Here is a 22,212-nt window from a genome sequence, read left to right on the forward strand (position 1 = left end):
ACCTGTTTGCAACAGCCTCAAATAAAACTATTCTGAAGAAATACCCCACATTCTGCTCCAAGAAAATAACAATAAATCAGATGCGAACACAGAGGAGGCTTCCAGATGACCTGCTTGTTGAGCGTTCATTCTGATTTGTTTGCAGGATGGTAGATACTTCCTTCTCACAAAAAGGTCAGTTATTTTGGAGCTGCCGGTTTTTGTGCAATACTTTGCTGGAAACCAGAGGAAGGGAGAGTGCGCTTGTGCCCAAGTCCTGCTTGTGGGCAGGGGCGTCAACCCTAGGGGGTGGAAGGGGCTTCGGCCCCCTCAATATTGAGGGAGTCGCTATCCGTCTCAGGGCCTGAAAACAAGCTTTCTCCATCTTCCATGTGACAGCCCTTGAGATATTTGAAGATGGCTATCATATCTCCTCTTAGTCTCCTTTTTTCCAGTACGCCATGGGAAAATAATGACAGTCTGGAATCCTCAGAGCAGAAAAGTTGGTGCCCGACAGTTAAGGGTTGGTGACAAATTTTGCAGAAATGCACACCTCTGAACTCCATGGGTCTGCACTGCTGCACCAGATGTGTAGTGATGAAATAAAAAAATTAAGGTCTTATATATATAATAAATGTTCATAAATGTACCAAGCAAACACGTACATAAATATATAAACCACATGTTTGAAGCAGCTCAGGAAAACAGCCCTGAAACCATCTTGACTCCCAAACTGACCAAATGTTTTCTCTGCAAGGTCGAAGGAAAATGGAAAAGCCTCCCCATTGTCTTTTCCTTCACAAATCCTGTCTTAAGGGTATGTCTGTGTATGGATAGGGTGAGCCTGTGACCTGGCTCAGGAACTAAGTATTTATCATTACAAAAGACTGGCCAGGCTCCCCAGGCAATCCAACCATTAACACGTAACCTGCCAGACAGGAGATAAACAACGTACTCAGATTTCTGTTGTAGACTGCCTTTTCTGTGATGTAGGTATGATGTATCTGGGGGTGGTCTTGAGCTACACCCCTTCTGTGATGTATGCATGATGTTTCTGGGGGTAGTCTTGGACTCCAGGGGGGGCAATTTAAAATGTCTAGGTAAGGACGGGCACACCTTTGTTCTGGGTTCCTCCTCCTTTCCTGCGTGTGAGGGGGGCACCCTGTTGCAACAGTTCAATAAAGATCAGGCTTACTAGCTGCTTTGCTTCTCAATATTCTCTGTTTGGCCTCTGTTATTTTCTCTGACCGATGGAGAACCTACAAAGGACTCTATAAGGGCTCTTGGATACCCCATACAGGAATAAGGGCAGATTTTTGTTTATTACAGTGATCCCTGATGCCACATCCCTCTTTAGGAGTTGTCTGTATGCAAAGACACGCCTCCCACACCAAGCATGGGAAACGGATGCGTCATTATGTCATATTTCACTCACGTGATGTCGGAGTGGTTTTAGCTGGGCGCTGTACACGCCAAGTGGTGTTCTGCCACTTTCTATTCCAGAAATTGAATGTCTTTTGCAAATCAAATACATCCTCAGATATTTCCATTGCCTGACTCTCCAGCCGTAAGAGCCAAAAGATCCGGGTGGTGGAATTACTGTCCTATCTCAAAGTTCCATACTGATGGGGGCTAATGGGGTGACACTTGTCCACAGCCTAGTTACCTCCAGGTAGCAACTATTTCCGTTGGAACACACTCGTCACGGGCAGTTTGACTTGTACAAAAGAGTGCACTCGATCAATTGTGGGAATGTTCAGGGATGCAGGAGAGGATATATTGTTTGGTTATAGCCTTTCCAACTTGTGTTAACAAGTTCCACAATTTAGCAGAGTAACATTCCCCTTTTTAAACTTGCAGCGGATGCGTTTGCTCAGGCTCGCTAAAGCCTCTATAATAACTGCTCTGGTATTTTCCCCTTATTCCCTCATAAAAGATAAGACATGACGCAGTCTTCTATGAAAGTATAAAAAGAGTTTACTCACACATCATTCTGTTCACAGTTGGATCCCAGAAGGCAGACTTAGCTTAGAAAAGTAACATACACCTGGGAACTATCTCATAAGGAGACAGTCCCTTTGTCCTCTCTTGGCTGGAAGCCAAGAGAGCATCTTTGGCTAAGCAGATGTTGCTTCTTCGATGCATGTGGAGAAGGAGAGAGAGATGGCTGCCCTGCCCTGTGCTTTTGTTGTTACCTGCACAGGTGAGGCCACGCCCACCTCTAGTCACATGCAGAGGAAGTCTGTCCCAGCCCAGAAGGAAACAGGAAGTTGACCTGCTGGCTGGACAAACATTCCTCCCCATGTGTAAGCATGTTCACTCTAGGAATGTTGTACTTGACTGCTCTTGTGTTTCACATCCCACATCAATCTGGTGGGTCACTAACTTCACATCTGGCACAGCAGTGCAGACCCATGGAGTCCTGAGGTGTGCATTTCTGCAAAATTTGTCACTGACCTGGGGACCAGTTTTTCTGCTCTTCTGATGCGATGCTCCTGGGTGCCAGATGGAGAGAACCCAGGGAGTGTTCCAAAGGTTGTTTTTTGATTGTTGGTTCTAGAAATGAGCCGAGAACCACTCCTTTGTGATGTTCTTTAGAATGCAGCTGTAGCCAATGCAGGAGGAGCGTCATTGTCTGGGAGAACCATGCTTCCATTGTCTGTGGGGCATGTCCACATGGAGAATCCTCAACCTGGCCCTCATCTTCCTCACCAAAAGGATCCAGGGTAGCTCCTTCCTGAGGCGCATCAGACTTGGCAGCATGTGGAGGAGAATCTTCTCTTTCTCCGTGGGATGGGAAGCTTCTGTGACTCCTGCCTCCGTAGCACAAGAAGTGAGCAAGTTATTATTATGATTTGCTGAATTTGTTCTATCATGTCCAGGGCAACCCAAAGCAACTTACAGCCAGGCAAACAAGCAGACAGCCCTGCCAATGGTTACATTAAAATAAAGGAGAAAAAAATGCATTAAAAACATCCCGTCCACTTCTAAACTGCCACAGATACAGTAGTTAAAGGCCTGGTTATGGAGGAAGGCTTTTGTTTCTCCTCCTAAATATATGTAATGAAGGCACCAGGTAAGGTTCCCCAGGAGAGCATTCCACAAATGGGAATCCGCTCCAGAAATGACCCGTTTTCATGCTTTGCCAGCCTCTGGACCTCCCATGGAAGAGGCACATAAAGAAGAACCTCAGGTGAGTGCCCAGGTAGGTACATATGGAGAGTGGCACTTCTTGGGGTACTGTGGTCTTGAGCCATTTAAGGCTTTATTGGTCAAAATTTGATTTGGGCCCAGAAACTAATTGGCAGCCAGTGCAGTTGGGCCAGGATTGGCATTATATGCTCAAAGCGTCTTGACTGTGAGCAACCTGGCTGCTGAATTCGGCAGCAGCTGCAGTCTCTGAGGCGTCTTCAGAGGCAGCCCCATGTATAACGCATTGCAGTTGCTCCTCTCTCTAAGGCTGGCCCACCGAGGGCAAGGACCAAGGGCCCCTGTTTGTGAGATAGTCTGGCCATCTGAAGGTGACTCACACCACACGGCTCATTCCACTTCAAAGGTCATCAGCCACTAGTGTCCCAAGGTGATGACATCGCGACAGCACTGTGGTGACATCATTTTGGTGTAAGCGGTTTGTTAACTGGTCAGCTCAGTGCACCAAGCATATTGTGAAACATCCTTTTGCTCTGGATGAATTTACAGAAATATGGGCCTTTTCCTCTTGCCTTCATCAAGCATTCTGGTCCACAATCCAAGCATCCCTTGCCAGTGTTATCCTCTCTGATGCTCTGTGGTTTCAGCTTGATCCATGCATGTTGACCCAAAACATTCCCTCCTCATGGCTCTGGTCCTGGGAGTCTCCTCCATATGTTCCTACACTGGTTTTCTGTCCACTTCTGGATCCAGCAGATGTTCCTGGTCCTTGAAAGCTCCCCTACCCCCCTCATATTCTGAGAAATCCTTTCCCATGGCCTTTGCTTTTTCAGCTCTACCACCCTCACCTCACCACCAGTGGTCTTCCTGCTCTCTCAAAGAGGCACCCATCTCTCCCTTTTCCCTCCTTATGCTTCACACAGCCTGCTGGTCCCAAGACACCTGTCTGATGAGGCTCAGAACAGGGTTTTTGCCCAAAGACAGGGATCAGCTCAGACTCCAGATGCGGGCCATTGATGAAGAACCTTCCCAGTGGATGATTTCATAATACAAGATGGCAGGCCCCTATCTTGGGAACAGGCTCCAGGGCTCGATGGAGGGCTGGACTGGGACTAGCACAGGCAGAGTACAAAAGATCAAAATGCTCTATAGCTTGTAAACAGGAAAGAGTCTTCACAGAACAGTAGTATTGGAAGGTCCTCTAGTCCCAAAGGTCCTCTAGTCCAACCCCCTGCAGCGCAGCAATCTCAGCTAAAGCAGCCATGGCAAATGGCCATCCAACCTCTGCTTTAAAACCTCCAAGGAAGGAAAATCCACAGCTTCCCAAGGGAGTCCTTTCCACTGTTGAACAGCTCTTACCATCAGAATGTTCTTCCTCAGGTTGAGTCAGAATCTCATTTCTTGCCGTTTGAGTCCACTGGGTTCAGGTCCTCCAGAGCAGGAGAAAACAAGCTTGCTCCATCCTCCCTGTGACAACCCTTCAGATACTTGAAGCTGGCTATCGTACCACCTCCCAGTCTCCTCTTCTCCAGGCTAAACATACCCAACTCCCTCAACCGCTCCTCATAAGGCTTGGTTTCCAGACCCTGGACCATCTTAGTGCCCCCCCAACACCTTTATTGCTGGGCTGATTCTACATAGCGGCTCTGTCGTTTCCACAGCTTCATCGTGGTTTTAATTTGTAAATGACTTTCAAGTGCATTGGTTGGGGAGTCCTGAGCCTGTGACTCCAGAAAGCAGGAAGATCAGGGACACCCCCTTCCTCCTGAGTAACTTTGCTGCCTCCTCTCTTCCTGGCAGGATCCTCTGGAAAGAAGAGACCAGCCCCAGGCAAATGTTGACAAAAGAGAAGGTAAGGCATTCAGGCAAGAGCCACATTCCAGGGATCTGTACACCCAGAGGGACCAGCCAGAACTTCTAGCTCTGCTCCGCTGTCAGACGCAGCAGCGTCTCTCTGAATGATGCCCGTTGTTGGGAATGGCAGGTGGGCCAAATACTGCTGCCCTCAGGCTCTTCTTCTGGGATTCCCTTGAGTGGCCACTAGGACAACAAAATGAGATGCCCCCTCTATGGGCTGATCCAGCTGCAAGGCTCTTGTTGTGACTTGCAGGAAGCCCACAAGCAAGTCAAGTGGGCTTTTGATTGTACTGTTGGATGAGCACTTTAGATAACTTCCATTCTGTGTGCTGTTTTCCCCTTTGACTTTTAATCGATTTTAAGATGCTTGCATCTCATCTTGTTGCTAAGTCCCTTGGCATGCCAGTCATAATCACGACCACTGCATTCTCCTTCGGGTGTTGCCCCACAATTGGTACCGAAAGGACTACTGTCACTGATCCATAGGCTTGTGGAGTTGGAAGGGACCCTGAGTGTCATCTAGTCCAAACTCCTGCAACGCAGCAATATGCAGCTATCCCATACGGCAGCCTTTCTCAACCTGTGGGTCCCCAGATGTTGTTGAATTACAACTCCCATCACCCCTAGCTAGCAAGGCCAGAGCTCCCACAGGTTGAGAACCACTGCCATACAGGGATCGAACCTGCAACCTTAGCATTATCAGCACCACGCTCTAGCCATCTGAGCAACCAAGGCCATCCTGGAGACAGAATGCGGCCATTGTGACTAGGAGCCATTTATCTCCTTATTGCCCAATAATTTGCTGAGCCCCCTTCTAAAGCTGTCTGGCCGCTGTCAAAACAGGACGCTCTGGGATTACCTTTGGGATAGCTCAGTCGGTAGAGCCAGTGGCGTAGCGTGGGTTGTCAGCACCCAGGGCAAGGCAAGTAATTTGCGCCCCCTAACCCGTGGATTTGCCCTAACCCCAGATGTTGCGCCCGGTGCGGCCGGGCCCCCCCTGCACCCCCCACGCTACGCCACTGGGTAGAGCGTGAGGCCTTTAATCTCAGGGTTGTGGGTTTGAGCCACACGTTGGGTGAAAGATTTGTTCATTGCAGAGGGTTGGACCAGATGGCCCTTGTGGTCCCTTCCAGCCGTACGGGTCTATGATTCTATGATGCTGGACTGTGAGGGTCCCTGTTGCAGGTGTTCTGCCTGTGCTTTTTATGCTTAGCATGAGCCACCCGGGAGCTGCAGCAGCTGCTGACCTCTGTGTTTTGACGGGAGCATTTTCCAGACGCTGCATGGAGAATCCTCATTTGGGAGGCATGAAGCGGCGTTGGTGTATCTCATGAGGTGATGTCTGTGTGGGATGTGGCCCATGAGAGGCAGTCAAGCACAACATTCCTTGCAATGCTAGAGAAGACACGCAAGGGAATGTTTGGTCCAGCCAGTCAAAACTTCCTGTTCCTCCTGGCTGGAGCATCCTTCCTTTTGCATGTGCGTGACCTAACCTGTCCAGGTAACAAAAGGAGGAGTCACACAGCACACCTCTCTCTTTTTGACTTCCTTCTTCGTTTGACCAGCTTCTAGCTAGGACTGCTCTGCTTGCTCTCAGCTAGCAGAAGTACTGGGATTATTCCCCCATATGGGGTAGACCCACATGTACATATTTGTAAGTAACTCTGCCTTCGGGTATCCAACTGTGAACTGATGTAAGTAAATGCCTTTTATTGACTTTGAATAAGATTGTCGTGTCTTTATTCTTTTAAGAAAGATTCAAGGGAACTTACCAGGAATGTACAATTCTATCTGAGACAGACTGAATTGTATAATAGTGAGAGGCTCACATGAGCCTGCAACCAGCTATCTGCTGTGCATATAAAAAGGGGGAATGTAACTGCTATATAAAGGAACTTGCTAGCGCAAGTTCGGAAGGATATTAATAAACAATATATCCTCTCCTGCCACCCTCAGCATTCCCAGTATGCCACAGCAGCATTTCCTGGCACTGAAAACATAGCCCAGGTGTGGCAGGTCTGTAGAACTGCAGAACTGCAGACCCAGGGGTCATCTAAGCCATCCCCCTGCAATGAAGGAATTGTCCGTACACCCTTTAGAGCTGGTGCATTCAGCGCCTGCATGGGCTGGGTGTCGGGAACACCTTCACTGACCCTCCGATCACAGGAACGCAGAAACAGCAGAGCGCAGCGTTCCTCTAGAACAGGTCCTGGTGCAGTGGAATCACATTTGCTGTTGTGAGCAACTCAATAGTAGCAGCGTAATGGAAGCGAAACAGTGGAGGTTTTGTTGCATACCTAATTTTATTACTACAGTGGTACCTTGGGTTACATACGCTTCAGGTTACATACGCTTCAGGTTACAGACTCCACCAACCCAGAAATATTACCTCGGGTTAAGAACTTTGCTTCAGGATGAGAACAGAAATTGTGCTCTGGTGGTGCAGCGGCAGCAGCAGACCCCATTAGCTAAAGTGGTGCTTCAGGTTAAGAACAGTTTCAGGTTAAGAATGGACCTCTGGAACGAATTAAGTTCTTAACCCAAGGTACCACTGTACTGATTAAACAAAACAAAAGAACATAACGGACATGCACGAGAGAGTCAGCTCTCTCTCACGCTGCCACTTAGTCTCTAGACAGATCAAAGAAAAACCAGCACAGTGCTAGGGAGGGAAGTCTGGAAGAGTGTTTTCTGCTCCCTCCTTTCTCTGATACAGAAAGTAAAACAAACATGATCTGGTGATCTTTGCAATGGGAGGGATGAAAATACTGAGAGGAATCGCAGGTGTGCATGTATATGGCAGGAAAGGGGCTCTGGGTCTGGAGGAAAGCTGACCGGTGCCTTCCTGTCTCCTTGCAGGCCCCAGAGTCTGGGAGAGAGAAATAGTGACTTGGCAGCTGCTAGACAGGACCAGCCCCAGCATCTCCATCCGCAGGTTGCTGTGTGACAACGCAGCCTGTCCCTTGTGTGCCTGCACCGCTGCAGAGGCCGAGCGGCTGGCCCAACGAAGCCACCTGGCGGGGTTGCCCACTGGCTCGTACATAGAGCGCTCCAGCCTGCCAGCCATTCCTGTCCTGGGGAGAAGTGCTACCTTTCCGCTGAGCAGAAGCAACCCTGCCCCTAACCCTGGGGACCTCAGTCCGGGCCTGGAAGCAGCCCCCTTGCCCTGGAAGGGGCAGCACCCTCACAGCCGCAAGGAGCAGCAGCAGGAGGAGCCGCCCTGTTTGCATCCCCGCCACCCTGCAAGCAGCCTTCGTTTCCAGGGCCCCAGCTCGTCAGCCCCAGGCCCAGGCCCTCCACACTCCCAACCCCACAGCCCGGCTGCCCCCTGGTGCAAAACAGGCCCAGGCCCCAACAAAGAGTTGGGAGACCAAGAAGACCACCCCAGGACCTCTTCTAGACCACCTGAGCAGTCTTCCAGCAGCTCCTCTTCCAGCCTGTCCTCCTCACCCATCCGTAGCCAAGACAGGGGCAGGATTTGGGGGCTGCATGAAGCCCCACTTCCTAAGCAGGAAAAATATGAAACTTCCTCTCCGAGCGAGAGCAACGCCTCTTCTGAGAGCGAGGAAGAGGATGGTCAGGGTGGGCATTTTCTTCCTCAACGAAGAAGGTACAGTCATTCTTGGCCCCTGAAGGCCTCACCTGGATCTCACAAGCATCAGAGGCACAAATTTGCTTCTGTGGACACTCCTTTCATGTCCAATGTGGCACGCATGACCTTGGAGTTGCACTTGGTTGTGAAGAGGCTTCAGCACGACCTGGGGCTGCCCTTGAGCCTCCTCAACACCTCTTTGCCTCCTGCCCCAGACCCCACATTTCTGGGGTCCACAAAGAGGGAGGCAGATGCAGTGACAAGGCCTCAGGATCTCCCCTTCATGGCTGTGGCCAGCAGGAAGAGGCTGGAACAGCACGTGAAGAGAGTGACTTTCCGCAAGCATCAGGGGCTACCAAGGGGAGCCCAGAGGACCTTCTGGCACAGGAAGATGGTCTCTCATCACACGATAGACAAGATCTCCTCTACATCCATGGAAGAGGAAGGCCTAGGAGGAGTCAAGCACCCGAAGGCAGAAGAACCACATCAGCATGCTCCCCACCTCATCTCCACAGCTGGGAGTGGCACCCTCAAATCTGCCCTATATTCCTTAACTGACCCCCAAGCTGATGCTGTGAAGAAGTTGCTTGAGAATGGGAAGGAGGCATTTTCTGAACTCATGGGGGATTTCTCGGAAACGGCCTCCCCAGGCGTGGGGAAACTACCCCTGCCCAAGCTGATCCCACAGCAAAGAAGCCACCCTCAGCCACGCTGTGGGCCAAGCCTGGGTCTCTGGAGGAAGGCGTATTGCGTGGACGTGAACATCAGGAGCAAATATCTTCAGTCCTATACCCAGAAGGTGCCCAGTGCTCTGGAGCTGGCAACCACACCACCTCAGAGGCATCCCACCACTGAATCTGGGCATGCGGAAGAGTCCTTTCTGCCCCACTATGCACAGCAGCAGCTGGAATCCCACCTCGCCAGGAAGAAGGCTGAGCCCCAGGAGGATCAGCCCAGCCTGGTGCAGTGGTCCTTGCAGCAGTTTGTCCCACCTCCACCACAAGAGCCCCGCTTGTTCCCCATGCTGTCCTTGCGAGTGGAAGGGGAGGTCCTCCCTGACAGCTCCCTGCCCACCTTCATCACCCTGGAGACCACGAGGCAGATGGATGGCCAGATCAGGAGCAAGATCCCAGAGAGGCAGCGGGGCCTTCCCAAGTGGGTGACGGCATCTCAGCAGCACACAGTCAGACCGTGCTCCCCTCTGCCTGCAGAGACACCCAGGGGTTCAGAGAAGGCCTCAGAGTCCATCCGAGGGGAAAGGGGATTGAGACAGCCACCGCTTACAGAGGCACCAAGTCCAGAGCACCCTCCAAACTCAGCACTCCAGAGATACGTGGCCAAAAAGGTTCTGGAAATTCAACTGAAGCTGTTTGACCCTGCACAGCATTTGTCTCAGGCCCCTGATGGCCATCTCAGGAGGCCTGAACTGCCTGGGTTGAGACTCGCCCAGCGGCCACAGTCCCAAGAGCTTCCCTTTGTGGAGCAGGCCGTCCTGGACCGCCTGGAGCTCAACGTCACCCATAAAGACTTGTCCCGCCAGTGGGGACTGCCTACACTCTGTGGAAAGTCCCCCTCTCTCCAGCTCCAGAAGGCCTCAGCTCAGGCCCCCTCTCCTCCCTCATCCAGCAAGGGCGCCATGCTTGACTTTGCCTCAGTGGACACTCCGTTCCTCAGCCAAGGAACCCGGGAAGATCTCGAGTGGCATGTGAGGGAGAAGAAGCTGCAGCACTTTTGGGAACTGCCAGGCCTTGTCAAGAGATCCCTCCACTCCCTTTCCTCAGATGCCCCCCGTTTGCGGGCACGTGGGCACGTGGAGGTGACCGTCCTCCTGGCTGACAAGGTCCCCTTCCTCAGCAATGCCGCCTTGCAAGAGCTGGAGAGGAACGTGCGGAAGAGAGTCTTGCTCCAGCGATGGTGCTTGCCCAGGAGGGTCCTTGAATCTCTCAGGACGTTTTACCCGGAGGTTGGGGTTGGGGGAGGCACAGAGCAGAGGTCCAGGAAAAGGAGGATGGTGGCGGCTTCCTCCCCATGGGGTCATCCTAGGCCCCCTCTGCCTGCTAGAGACACAGGGAAGGTGACGTTCCACCTAGGCAGGAAGTGTGTGGCAGCACAGCTGGGGCTCCTGCCTGCCTTGACCAGACCTTCTGGACAAAGCACGTCCCCCTCAGTGAGGCAGCCCCTCCCCAAGCTCATCCTACCCAGCCAGAAGCCCCCCCAGGCCCGCAGCCACTTCCTGCCCTCCCAGAGGCCAGAAGACATAGGCCGAATTGAACTGGCCATACGGCACAACCACTTAATGTCCCTCTGGGGACTGGGCACCCACTATGTAGAAGCTCTGGGTGGGGTGGGGTCCAGGCCGTCCTTGCAACCTCCCAGGCCCGAAAGAGCACCCGTGTTTGTGGAATCCGAGACACTGTTTCTTTCAGTCCTGGACCGAGAGGCCTTGGAGCTTCACGTCAACAAGAAGGTGATCCAGCATGAATGGGGCCTCCCTGGCCTTGTCCAGAGGTCTCTGGCAGGCTTTTCAGGTGGGGCTCATTCACCGCAGACCCCACACATGGCAATGGTGGACCTCCAGATAAGGCAACAGGGGCTGTCATTCCTTCCAGCTGGTGTTTGTGACTGGCTGGAGAAGCATATCCAAAAAAGGAAGCTCCAGCAGCAATGGGGCTTGCCCAGGAGGGTCCTTCAGTCCCTGAGATCATTGGGTCTATGGCCTGAGACAGCAGTCCTGGGAGAGGAAGCCCCAAGGCCTCGTCTTCCACCACTAGGCAGAAGCCGGAGGAAAGTGACAGAGTCTTGGGTTGGGGAAGAGTTGGAAGTTCAGGGGGCTGGAAGGACAAGGGCTGGCTCTCTTCCACCGACGACTCAGCTCCTCAACGCATCTGGACCAAAGGTCTGGGAGAAGATGCAGCTCCCCTTTCCTAAGAAGTGTGTGGAGTTTTCCCCAGATGTTGTAAGAGAGTCTTGCCAAGGTGCGCCGGTGTCTTGGAGGCCACCCCTCCTCAAGCCAGCCTCCCGAGGCCACTGGGCCCCACAACCACGCAGCAAGTTCCTGCCATTTATACGGCCAGCGGAGGTGGCCCAGGTGGAGTTGGCCATCCTACGCAAACACTTGGCATCCCTTTGGGGGCTGGACAGAAGCTATGTAGTGACTGTGGATGCCCTGAAGCCCAAGCTGCCCTCCAGGCCCCCGAGAGACATGGATGTGGAGTTCTTAGAGGAGCCGATGCCATTCCTTGAAGCCCAGGTCAGAGAGAGTTTAGAGCTGCACATTCGAACAAAGAGGATCCAGCATCAGTGGGGTCTCCCAGGCCTCATCCAGAAATCTCTGGTGGGCTTCATGCAAAGGGCTCCCCCACCGCCTAGCCCCCCAAAGTCTGAAGTCCACATCCATGTTCTTCGGCAGGAGCCATCCTTGCTCCTTCCGCGAAACGCCTTCAGGGGCTTAGAATTCCACATTCAGAGGCTGGAGATCCAGCGACGGTGGAGGCTGCCCAGGAGGGTTCTGGAGTCTATCAAGCAACTTGGCCCTGAGTTTGGGAGCAGTACCTTTGGCCTGGGAGGGGCTGGGTACAGGAAAGACCACCCCCAGTGTCCTGACTGTGGGATGGTTCCTGAAATGTCAGAAGTCAGGACTGGAATGGGCTGGAACACACTATGGCAAGGTCAAGTCACGGACGAGTTGCATCTCCACTTGGCGAAGAAGAACCTGGAGGTGAAGCTGAAGGACCCCCAAGATTTCACCAGCCTCCCTTGGGCATGGGCGCACCTCTCCCCCAGGCAACCCCTCCCCAAGGTGATCCCTCCTGGCTTTATGCTGCACCAGCCTCGTTGCTCCTCTTGGCCCCACTTCCCCATGGGTGACGTCAAGCAAGTGGACCTGGCTGTTCAGGGCAGGCATCTGGCATCCCTGTGGGGAGATATGGGGACAGACGACATGGAGTATCTGAGCAGGATGGTGCCCAGACCATTCACTGAGCCCCTGGGACCTAGGAAAAGGCCCGTCATTGAGTTCAAGGAGGCACAAACGCTGTTCCTTCTGGACAGGGAAAGAGAAGCCTTAGAAGTTCATGTCATGAAGAAGAAGCTCCACCATGCATGGTGCCTCCCGGGACTTGTCCAGAAATCGCTGAGGGCCTTTGTAGGAGACTTTCCCCTCCTGCCCACCCCCCAAAGAACCAAGGTGGTTCAGGTTCACATCGTTCAACAAGAGCCAATTTTCCTACCTCAAGAAATCTGCAGCCGCTTAGAGTTTCACATGCGTAAGAGGAATCTCCAACACCAATGGGGGTTGCCCAGGAGGGTGGCCCAGTCCCTTCAGTTGCTGTCATTGGCTGATGCGCCAGTAGGAAAAGGTCCGAGGTCTTGTCTGGATGAGATCTGGCCCAGCTCTGGGAGTGCTCCAGTACGGTGGGCTGTGGGCACAGAGCAGGACGCCTGCAGAAGAAGAGGAGTGGCCAGCCCCACACAAAATGCAGCTCATCCACTCCCCACACTGGAGTCCAAGAGCTTGAGGGCAATGTGGTTTCACCTAGCTAAGAAACATATGGAGCTCCAGTTTGGGGTTTCCCCAGCTGCTGCTGCTGGGGTCTCTGAGCTACCTGCACACCGCCTTTTAGGACAACCCCTTCCCAAGCTGATCCTTGCTGGCCAAGGGGCCCTGTGGCCTCGTGGCATCACCATGACTATTATGCCCACAGAAGATATCGCCCGGCTTGAGTTGGCTGTTCAGCGCTGTCATTTTGGGGGTCTTGTTGGTGACAGAAGCATGGCTACAGAGAGGAACAAGGAAATGAACATCTCTGATGGGAACCTGCCTTCTCCTAGTGAAGCAGACATCACGGATGACCAACGGCAGGGCAGGGAGGAAGTGAGTGGTGGGATATCACGAGCCGAAGAGAATGAGGGCATAGCTGCAGAGAGCCCACAGGAGGCCACAAAGGAAGAAAAGACTGATGCTCAGAGCCCACAGCTGGAAGAATCAGATGGCGAGAACCCAAATGCTACAGAAGCAATAAGCACCCCTCATGAGATCACACAGGCTAGTGGAGAAAACACAGCAGCTACCCAAACCAAACAAGTGACAGAGGAAAGAAGCAGTGGTAGCCCACAAGCCACAGAGGACATTGCTTCTGAGAGCCCACAGCCCACAGAGGAAGCAGAGATCACAGAGGAGATCCCACAAGCCACTTCTGAAGAAATGACCACGGTTACTAGTGAGAGACCAGCAGCCACAGAAAGAGAAAGCCTTCCTGCACCAGAGCTTCGAGATAATGCTGCTAGTGAGATGCCAGAGGCCACAAAAGGTCTTGGTGGTGAAAGCCCACAGGATGCAGGGAATGGGAGTGTGGTTTATGAGATCCCACTGGCTGCAGAAGGAGTTGTGGCAGAGTGGGCTCCAAGGCCAAAGGAAGGGGAAATGAGCACACCTGAGACACAGAGCCCACAGTCTGCAGGTGTCCCTTGCAAAAGCCCTCCAGCAACAGAAGATGAAATGAGTGTGGCTGGAGAGAGTCAGGGGGTCACAGCCATGGGCCACGCCCAGGAGGAGGAGAAGGAGGAGGAGGAGGAGGAAATCACGGGTCGTGTTGGTGAGACTGGACATGCTGGAGAAGAGGGAGACAACAGAGTTCCTCCTGGGAGCCAAGAGGGGGCAGAGGAATTAGCTGCTGCAGATGGAAGCCCAGAGGCCATGGAGGAAAAAAGCAGCACCACCGATACGAGTTCGGAGGCTGCCGAGGAAGGGAATGTCCCCACGGAGTGTCCGTCTTCCGAAGAAGAAAGACATGCAGATGGGGAAAGGCCTTTAGCAGAAAAGGCATCAGGAGCCGCTGGGGAGCAGCCACAAGCTCTGGCCCCAAAGGGAGGAGAGGGAACTAGAGGAGCCCATGAGAGGCCACAGGTCAGAGAGAGAACAAGCGTCAAAGCGGAGAGCCCCCCACAGGCTCCAGGAGGAGGCCAGGTCTGTGGCCAGAGCACATGGCAGGATGCTAAGCTGCGTGTGGCCACGCACCCTGGAAGACTGGCTGTGGCCTGCAGATGGCGTGTTTCTGAGCAGATCCAGGACTCGCTGAAGCTGTTCCTTCGCCATTCCCAGCCCAGACTTCACCGCTACTATAAACCACTCAGGGTCTTTGGAGACCGATCTGTGGAGGAAGGGAAAGTGGGATCCCACTCAGGCTTGCAGAAGAAGCCACAGGGCCACCGGACCGAACTGCGGCTTCAAGTGGGACACGGTGGGAGAATTACTTCTTGTGTAGCCTCTCCCTCTATTTCCCCAAGACACCATCTCTCAGCAGTGACCTCACTGGGAGGCAGCGGCCAGGAGAGGAAACATGGAGGGAGTGTGTCAAGGAGCCCATGTTCCAAAGGAAGGGCATTGCAGGGCACCCCTCAGCTGAGATTCATTCTGGGCATGTCTTTGCAGGACCCAGGAACCTTTCGGGAGCCACAGGAGGAGTGTGGGATCCTGCCGCCTCCCCCTCTGTCGGCTCGGCCTAAGGACCACAAGCAGGATGCCAGGCCTAGCGGCAACCAACTTATCAACTCTTTGGAACGCAGCTCTCTGGACAGCAGTGTTGAATCAGCCCTGGAAAGTTGCATCGAAACATTGCTTTGGGATAAAGAGAAGATTTCAGAGTGGCTGGACCTCAGCCTCCGGAGAATGATGCAGAACCGCCAGCATCCAGTAGAACCAACGCCACCATCTCCATCCCCAGAAATTGCTACCCGCTCTACCTGCATGAGCCACACCACCACTTATCAGAAAAACAGGACGTTCCCCTATGGGACGGATGCACATCAAGGTTGGCAGCAGCAGGAAGAGGCCCCCGCCATGGCCAAGGGTGCAGGAAGCGGCTCCTCCCCCTCTCCAGAAAGAAACAAAACCCAGGAAGAACCCAGTTTGTCCTTTGCGGAAAGCAGGGTGGATATTAACCTCCCAGAACAGGAGGGCCCCCGCAAGTCTTCTGAAGGAGCAGCCAGTGGCCTGCTTGGGGCCCACATCTCCCAGAGAACTCTGGGGTCCTTTGTGCACCTGTCCCATGCTATCTCGCCACAGTCCACCTACGAGGCCATGGTGCCCAGGCTGGACAAAGAATGCCAGGAGAGACTGAGGGGCCAGATCCATGGGGAAAAGGCCAGCCTTGGGCTGTCTGCAGCAGGTAGGGTGGGGCCAACCTTCCAGACCCAGGAGGACCACAGAACCCTGTTTGCACCCACAGAGCCAAGGGGCTGGGCTGATGGGCAGAGAGGGGAAGTCGGCACAGGCCTGAAACCTCCTTCTCCACCCCTCAGCGTAAGCAGGAGATCTCTGGAGCAGCAGCAGCAGCACAACGCTTTTCTCCCAGCTGCTGAAGGAAGCAGGAAGGCTTCATGTGAGGGCTCCGAAGCCTCAGGAGGCTCCAACCGGCACCTCTCATCCAGATGTTTTCTGGGTACTGGTGAAGAATTTCCAGCCCCTCCGTCCGACTGGTTTCACTCAGATGCAGAAGAGACGGGTGTAGAGAGGATGCCTGAAGCCAGCAGCATCTCAGCCTCTGAAGGCATTTTTCTGAAGACACCACCTGACCACCCGCCAATGCCGTGCCCCCTGCCAGCAGAGGACCAGTCGCCCTTCAGCAAAGAACGGAAGAGGGAGAGGGTCCGGCACCGGGGCAGCAAAGCCATCCACAGCAGAGAGAGACTGGCAAGAGAGGAGCCCTGCGCTGATGATGATCAGAATGTGGGCGAGAGGCCTGGGGCAGCATCCTGCCCCAAAGCGGCTGAGGCTGTCAGGAGACCTCAGAGAGAAACGGCCTCTCCCGCCGAGGATGCGGAAAAGCGCTTGTTCATCATCTCTGCCATCCTGGAGGGGAAACTGAACCTGAAGCACGGGCTGCACATCTGGTTGCAAAGCCAGGAGAGGCGGAGAGTAACCTGGAAAGGGGGCATCCAGCCAGGAGCCCCCACTGCCAGCTGCCTGGAGGAAGAAGAGGAGGTGGGCAAGACTGATGGGTTCAGGATTGAGCCTCGCAGGGGTGCTGATCCTGCTGTGAAAGGAGGAGTCTCTAAGAGGCAAACGGGAGTCCGTTCTGTGGTTCAGAGTGACAAGGAAGCCCGCAGAACCAGTGTTTCAGAAGCACACCCATCTCCGGCGGAGAACACAAGATCCCAGAACAGACCTGGCCTTTCCGCAAGCTCAGCCTCCAACCCACATTTTCTGGGGAGGTCCTCCAGAACGAGCCACACCAGAGAGAGGTCCACGGGGCCGGACAGTGCATTGGCCTCGACCAGGAGCAGGAGCAAGGCTTCGGGTGCGAGGTCTTGTGGGGGCAGAGAGGGGAGAAGGCAGAAAACTCCCAGCCCAGGAAGGCTGTCCAGGAGGGGAGCTGGGGGCAAGGATGGGGCATCCAGCACCAGGAAAACTAGGCTCAGCACCAGGGGGACGGAGAGGCCATTGAGCAGTGCCTCAAGCAGCGAGGCGTGGAGAGAGCGACCTCTGGGCCTGCAAGTGGGGACACCCCCAGGGAAAGGGGGGAGGCTGCACCAGAGATCCGTTATCCGAGTGAGATTTGCACAGCAATGTTTTGTGGGTGTGCCCAGTGGGCAAATGGGAGCTCCTTTAAGGGGGCAGCCGAAGAGCAGGGCCTTTTTCCAAAGTGGCGTTTTGGAACCACGGCCTGAGGACTGCCACGCCACAGCGGCAAGTGGGCATGCAGCTCCAGAAGTGTCTCATGCTGGTGTTCCTGGGAGGAGCCACCACCCCCGGGGCTCTGCTTTCACAAGACACATGGGCAGGCGGAGCGGGGCAGCCTCCGAAGATCCCTTCCGCAACCTAAAGGAGAAGATTCTTTTGAGGCGCAGGGCGTTCTGGAGCTCAACAGACAGCGAGGAGGAAAATCGTGTATAGGTTTTATGTTTTTATTATTTTATTGGTTTGTAAATAATAGTCTGTGTTTTGTTTTATTTGTAAGAAAATAAAAAACCTCTGCTTTTGTTAAGATGCTCTTCCTTGGCTGGAATTTTCAGAGGGCTCTTTCTGTTACATTAACCAGATATGCAAAGAATCATAGAGTTGTAGAGTTGGAAGGGACCCCTAGCGTCATCCAGTCGAACCCCTACAAGGTCCCATTCTTGATCAAGTTTCCCAATGGTAAAGGCCTCCTTCCTCTGTTGCCCTTCTGCCTCCCTCTTCCCTGAGCATTGAGCCTTCTGCCCAACATCCCTTCTTCTCCCTCAGACTGTTGTTGTTGCTGCTTTCTATCATGTCTCTCTTCCCATTTCTTCCTCTGCCTCCTGGGTCCTCCTCTAAGCCTCTTTTGCAAGTCTTGCTGCCGACAGAACCCAGAATGTTTGTGAACATTCTGTGATGTCGGAGCATCTCAGGCAGTTAGCAGGTGACAGGCACGTTTTCAGTACTGGACAACTACCCAACTCTCTCTCAAACCTAGAGGACTATAAATATAAGCATGGGCTTTCGAGATATGTTCAGGTTTTGTTTTTTTAAAGATATCTGATCTGACATGGGGTGGAACCCCACCTTAATACAAAACCATTAGAAAACTGGGCATTCCAGGAACAGATAGGAACATACTACCATATGTGGTGGTCCTGTCTAGAGATACAAAGGTTTTGGAATATGATTTATGAAGAGATAAAGAGATTGATAAAAACTACATTTAGCAAGAAACCGGAAGAATTTTTACACAAATAAAACCAGGTTATTTATGTATGTAACGTCAGCAGCAAATGTTATAGTGGCAAAACACTGGAAAGATAAAAATACACCCACTAAAGATGAATTTAACTTATATGCATAATTCATCATGCGAAAGGCTGGGATGGATGAATCCCTAGCCGGAATTAAGATTGCTGGAAGAAATATCAACAACCTCAGATATGCAGATGACACAACCTTGATGGCAGAAAGTGAGGAGGAATCAAATAACCTTTTATTGAGGGTGAAAGAGGAGAGCGCAAAATATGGTCTGAAGCTCAACATCAAAAAAACGAAGACCATGGCCACTGGTCCCATCACCTCCTGGCAAATAGAAGGAGAAGAAATGGAGGCAGTGAGAGATTTTACTTTCTTGGGCTCCATGATCACTGCAGTTGGTGACAGCAGCCACGAAATTAAGAGACGCCTGCTCCTTGGGAGAAAGGCGATGGCAAACCTAGACACCATCTTAAAAAGCAGAGACATCACCTTGCCAACAAAGGTCCGTATTGTTAAAGCTATGGTTTTCCCAGTAGTGATGTATGGAAGTGAGAGCTGGACCATAAAGAAGGCTGATCGCCGAAGAATTGATGCTTTTGAATTCTGGTGCTGGAGGAGACTCTTGAGAGTCCCATGGACTGCAAGAAGATCAAACCTATCTATTCTGAAGGAAATCAGCCCTGAGTGCTCACTGGAAGGACAGATCGTGAAGCTGAGGCTCCAATACTTTGGCCACCTCATGAGAAGAGAAGACTCCCTGGAAAAGACCCTGATGTTGGGAAAGATGGAGGGCACAAGGAGAAGGGGACGACAGAGGACGAGATGGTTGGATAGTGTCTTCGAAGCTACAAACATGAGTCTGACCAAACTGCGGGAGGCAGTGGAAGACAGAAGTGCCTGGCGTGCTCTGGTCCATGGGGTCACGAAGAGTCGGACACGACTAAACGACTAAACAACAAAAACAAAGATGAATGGGTAGTCAAATTGTGTGAGTACTTGGAGCTTGCAAAGCTAACAGATGAAATAAACCTAAAAAGATGGTGAAAGAAGAATGGGAATGATTAAATAATTATCTAGGGGATAAGGGTTCATTAAGATCTAGGGGATAAGGGTTCATTAAGTTAAAGCTATGGTTTTCCCAGTAGTGATGTATGGAAGTGAAAGCTGGACCATAAAGAAGGCTGATCGCCGAAGAATGGATGCTTTTGAATTCTGGTGCTGGAGGAGACTCTTGAGAGTCCCGTGGACTGCAAGAAGATCCAACCTCTCCATTCTGAAGAAAATCAGCCCTGAGTGCTCATTGGAGGGACAGATCCTGAAGCTGAGGCTCCAAGACTTTGGCCACCTCATGAGAAGAGAAGACTCCCTGGAAAAGACTCTGATGCTGCAAAAGATTGAGGGCACAAGGAGAAGGGGACGACAGAGGACTAGATGGTTGGACAGTGTTCTTGAAGCTACAAACATGAGTCTGACCAAACTGCGGGAGGCAGTGGAAGACAGGAGTGCCTGGCATGCTCTGGTCCATGGGGTCATGAAGAGTTGGGCACGACTAAATGACTGAACAACAAAGAAAGAACTGGTTATGTTTAGAATGGTACATGCACAGGGAAATGTTCCCTGATACCAAGATGAAGGATTCCATGGAATGCAGATAGAGACAATTGATAAGAATAATGATCTGTTATGACCTTGACGGAAGCATACAATAGATGAGCCTTCTTGTGTTTTGGCTCATCTTCCTCTTTTTTTTCTTTCCCTCCTTTCCCCTCCTTCCCTCCCTCCCTTCTCTCCTCCTCCTCCTCCTTTCCTTTTCCTTTTTTCTTTCCCATAATGGCTTATGTTCTATGCCATGTACTTTGATATTTTTTGTAGATTTTTAGCTTTATTATTATTATTATTAAGGATTTTTCTTTTGTAATTTTGGTTGTTTATGTTTATCTGTATTTGTTTAAAGCAAAATAAAAGTATTTAAAAAAATTTAAAACAGAAAACAGAAAACTGGGCGTTCCAGCCTGTCTTGTCCCTGAATGTCATAAGTAGAGCCTGTGGGATCAGGCCAATGGCCCATGTAGCCCAACATCCTGTTCTCACAGTGGCCAACCAGATGCCCGTCAGAAACTCGAAAACAGGATCCGAGCACAAGAGCCCTCTCTCCTCCTGTGGTTTCCAGCAACTGGTATCGAGAAGCATTGCTGCCTCCAACTGGGAAGGGAGAGAGTAGCCATCAACAGCCCTCTCCTCCATGCATTCGTCTAATCTCTTTTTTAAACCACCCCTGTCTCCTGTAGGCGGGAGTTCCATAGTTTTAACTATGAACTATGTGAAGAAGGACTGTCTTGAACCAGGTTGGGTGGCCGTCTGTCATGGATGCTTGAGCTGAGATTCCTGCATTGCAGGGGGTTGGACTAGATGACCCCAGGGGTCCCTTCCAACTCTACAGTTCTGTGACTCCAGGAATCTTCCAATGAGGCTGAATGTTGAATGATGTTCCTAAGGAGGTGGCCAAGTTGGTTGGCTGTGGAGGACATTCCAAGGCAGATTCCATCCACCTCATGGGAGCCTCACAGAGTTTCATGAGTTAGGAAAAGTCTAATCTGTTTGGGGAAATTCAGCAATAGTGTCTGCGATGCCAAATATCTTTCTAAATGTGAAAGTTGGGTGTGAAATTTTCTCTCTCTCTCTCTCTCCCTTCCTCACCCCACCTCTTTCTCAAATACACACATATTGTACCCAGAGTCTGAGTCCAGTTGATTTTTCTCCCATCCACCAATAAATTGCATGTACAGTCATACCTCTTGTTACATTTGCTTCAGGTTAAATCTTTTCAGGTTGCGTCCTGCTGCGACCCGGACGTACAAGAAAGGTTTACTTCCGGGTTTTGCCGCTCGCACATGCACAGACGCTCAAAATGACGTCACGCGCATGCTCAGAAGTGGCAAATTGCGACCCACACACGCGCAGATGCGGGTTGTGTTCTGCTCATGCTGCAAACGGGGCTCTGGAACGGATCCCGTTCGCAACCAGAGGTACCACTGTACAGAAACAGCCATTGCATTCCTTTCTGTTTTAGTGCTTTTCAAATGGGAGGTGAGTTTTGAACATAAGCAGGGGCCAACCAGATGCCTCTTCTGGGGAACCAGGAAGCAGGATTCGAACACAAGAGCAGAACTCTCCCTGCTTGCGTTTTCCTGCAACTGGGATTCCTCCAGCTGTGGATTAAAGAGGGGCAAATCTGTCTCACCTTTTTCCGCATTTTAACATCCTAGAATTGCAGAGCTGGAAGGGACTCATCGACCCCAACTCTCTGCCCTGCAGGAATTAAAACTAAATCATCAGTTTGTGGCTTTTTTATCATTTTAAAGGCTCATAAAAATTTTATTTTTCTCATGAAAATTCATGGGCATTTTAGTGTGAATTTCTCATTATATATGTTTCTATGTGATGTTGCCTAATTCATACATTTTTACAAAGCAATTTCTCCCAATAACACATTTTCCCCTGCTGTTTTCACTTGTATGGATTCATAGGCACTTCCCCCGCCCCCCCATACATGCATTTCTTAACACATTGCTTAGATGGAGAAACCATGCAAATCTTAAAGGGCGGTTCTATGTTCCGGTTTTTGTATTATTTTGGAAAGAGAGTTAGGGAGGTTTGCCTTTAAATGAGAACCAAACGGAATTTCTGTTCTATTCCTAGTTGGGGTCCCATCAGAGGTCAGGGCTGCTGTTTCCCAGTATCCTTTGCCCCACAAAAATCCAGAAGTGGCTCATCTTTATTGTTTGCTTTACTTACTTCCCCCCTCTATTTTACTTTTAGATGCTCTGAATTTTTCTTTTTCTTTAAAGAGCAGGATAAACATTAAAACAATGAAGCATTAACTGGCATAAATGAAGCACTTAAATATCATCTTAAAGAGAGTGGCATCATAAAT

At 51.5% G+C, this 22,212-nt stretch overlaps 1 protein-coding gene across 1 annotated transcript; it reads left to right on the plus strand.

Annotated features, from left to right (window-relative positions):
• Nucleotides 1-2,646: 2,646 nt before the first annotated feature.
• LOC310744320 (uncharacterized protein) lies at nucleotides 2,647-17,559 on the plus strand. Its single transcript, XM_083575430.1, has 3 exons — nucleotides 2,647-2,812; nucleotides 4,930-4,981; nucleotides 7,846-17,559. Exons 1-3 carry the CDS (start codon nucleotides 2,648-2,650, stop codon nucleotides 17,469-17,471), a joined length of 9,843 nt encoding a protein of 3,280 aa, XP_083431556.1. The 5' UTR covers nucleotide 2,647; the 3' UTR covers nucleotides 17,472-17,559.
• Nucleotides 17,560-22,212: the final 4,653 nt, after the last annotated feature.

The sequence above is a fragment of the Podarcis filfolensis genome (assembly GCF_964270895.1).
Source record: "Podarcis filfolensis genome assembly, chromosome: 11".
Taxonomy (NCBI): Eukaryota; Metazoa; Chordata; class Lepidosauria; order Squamata; family Lacertidae; genus Podarcis; species Podarcis filfolensis.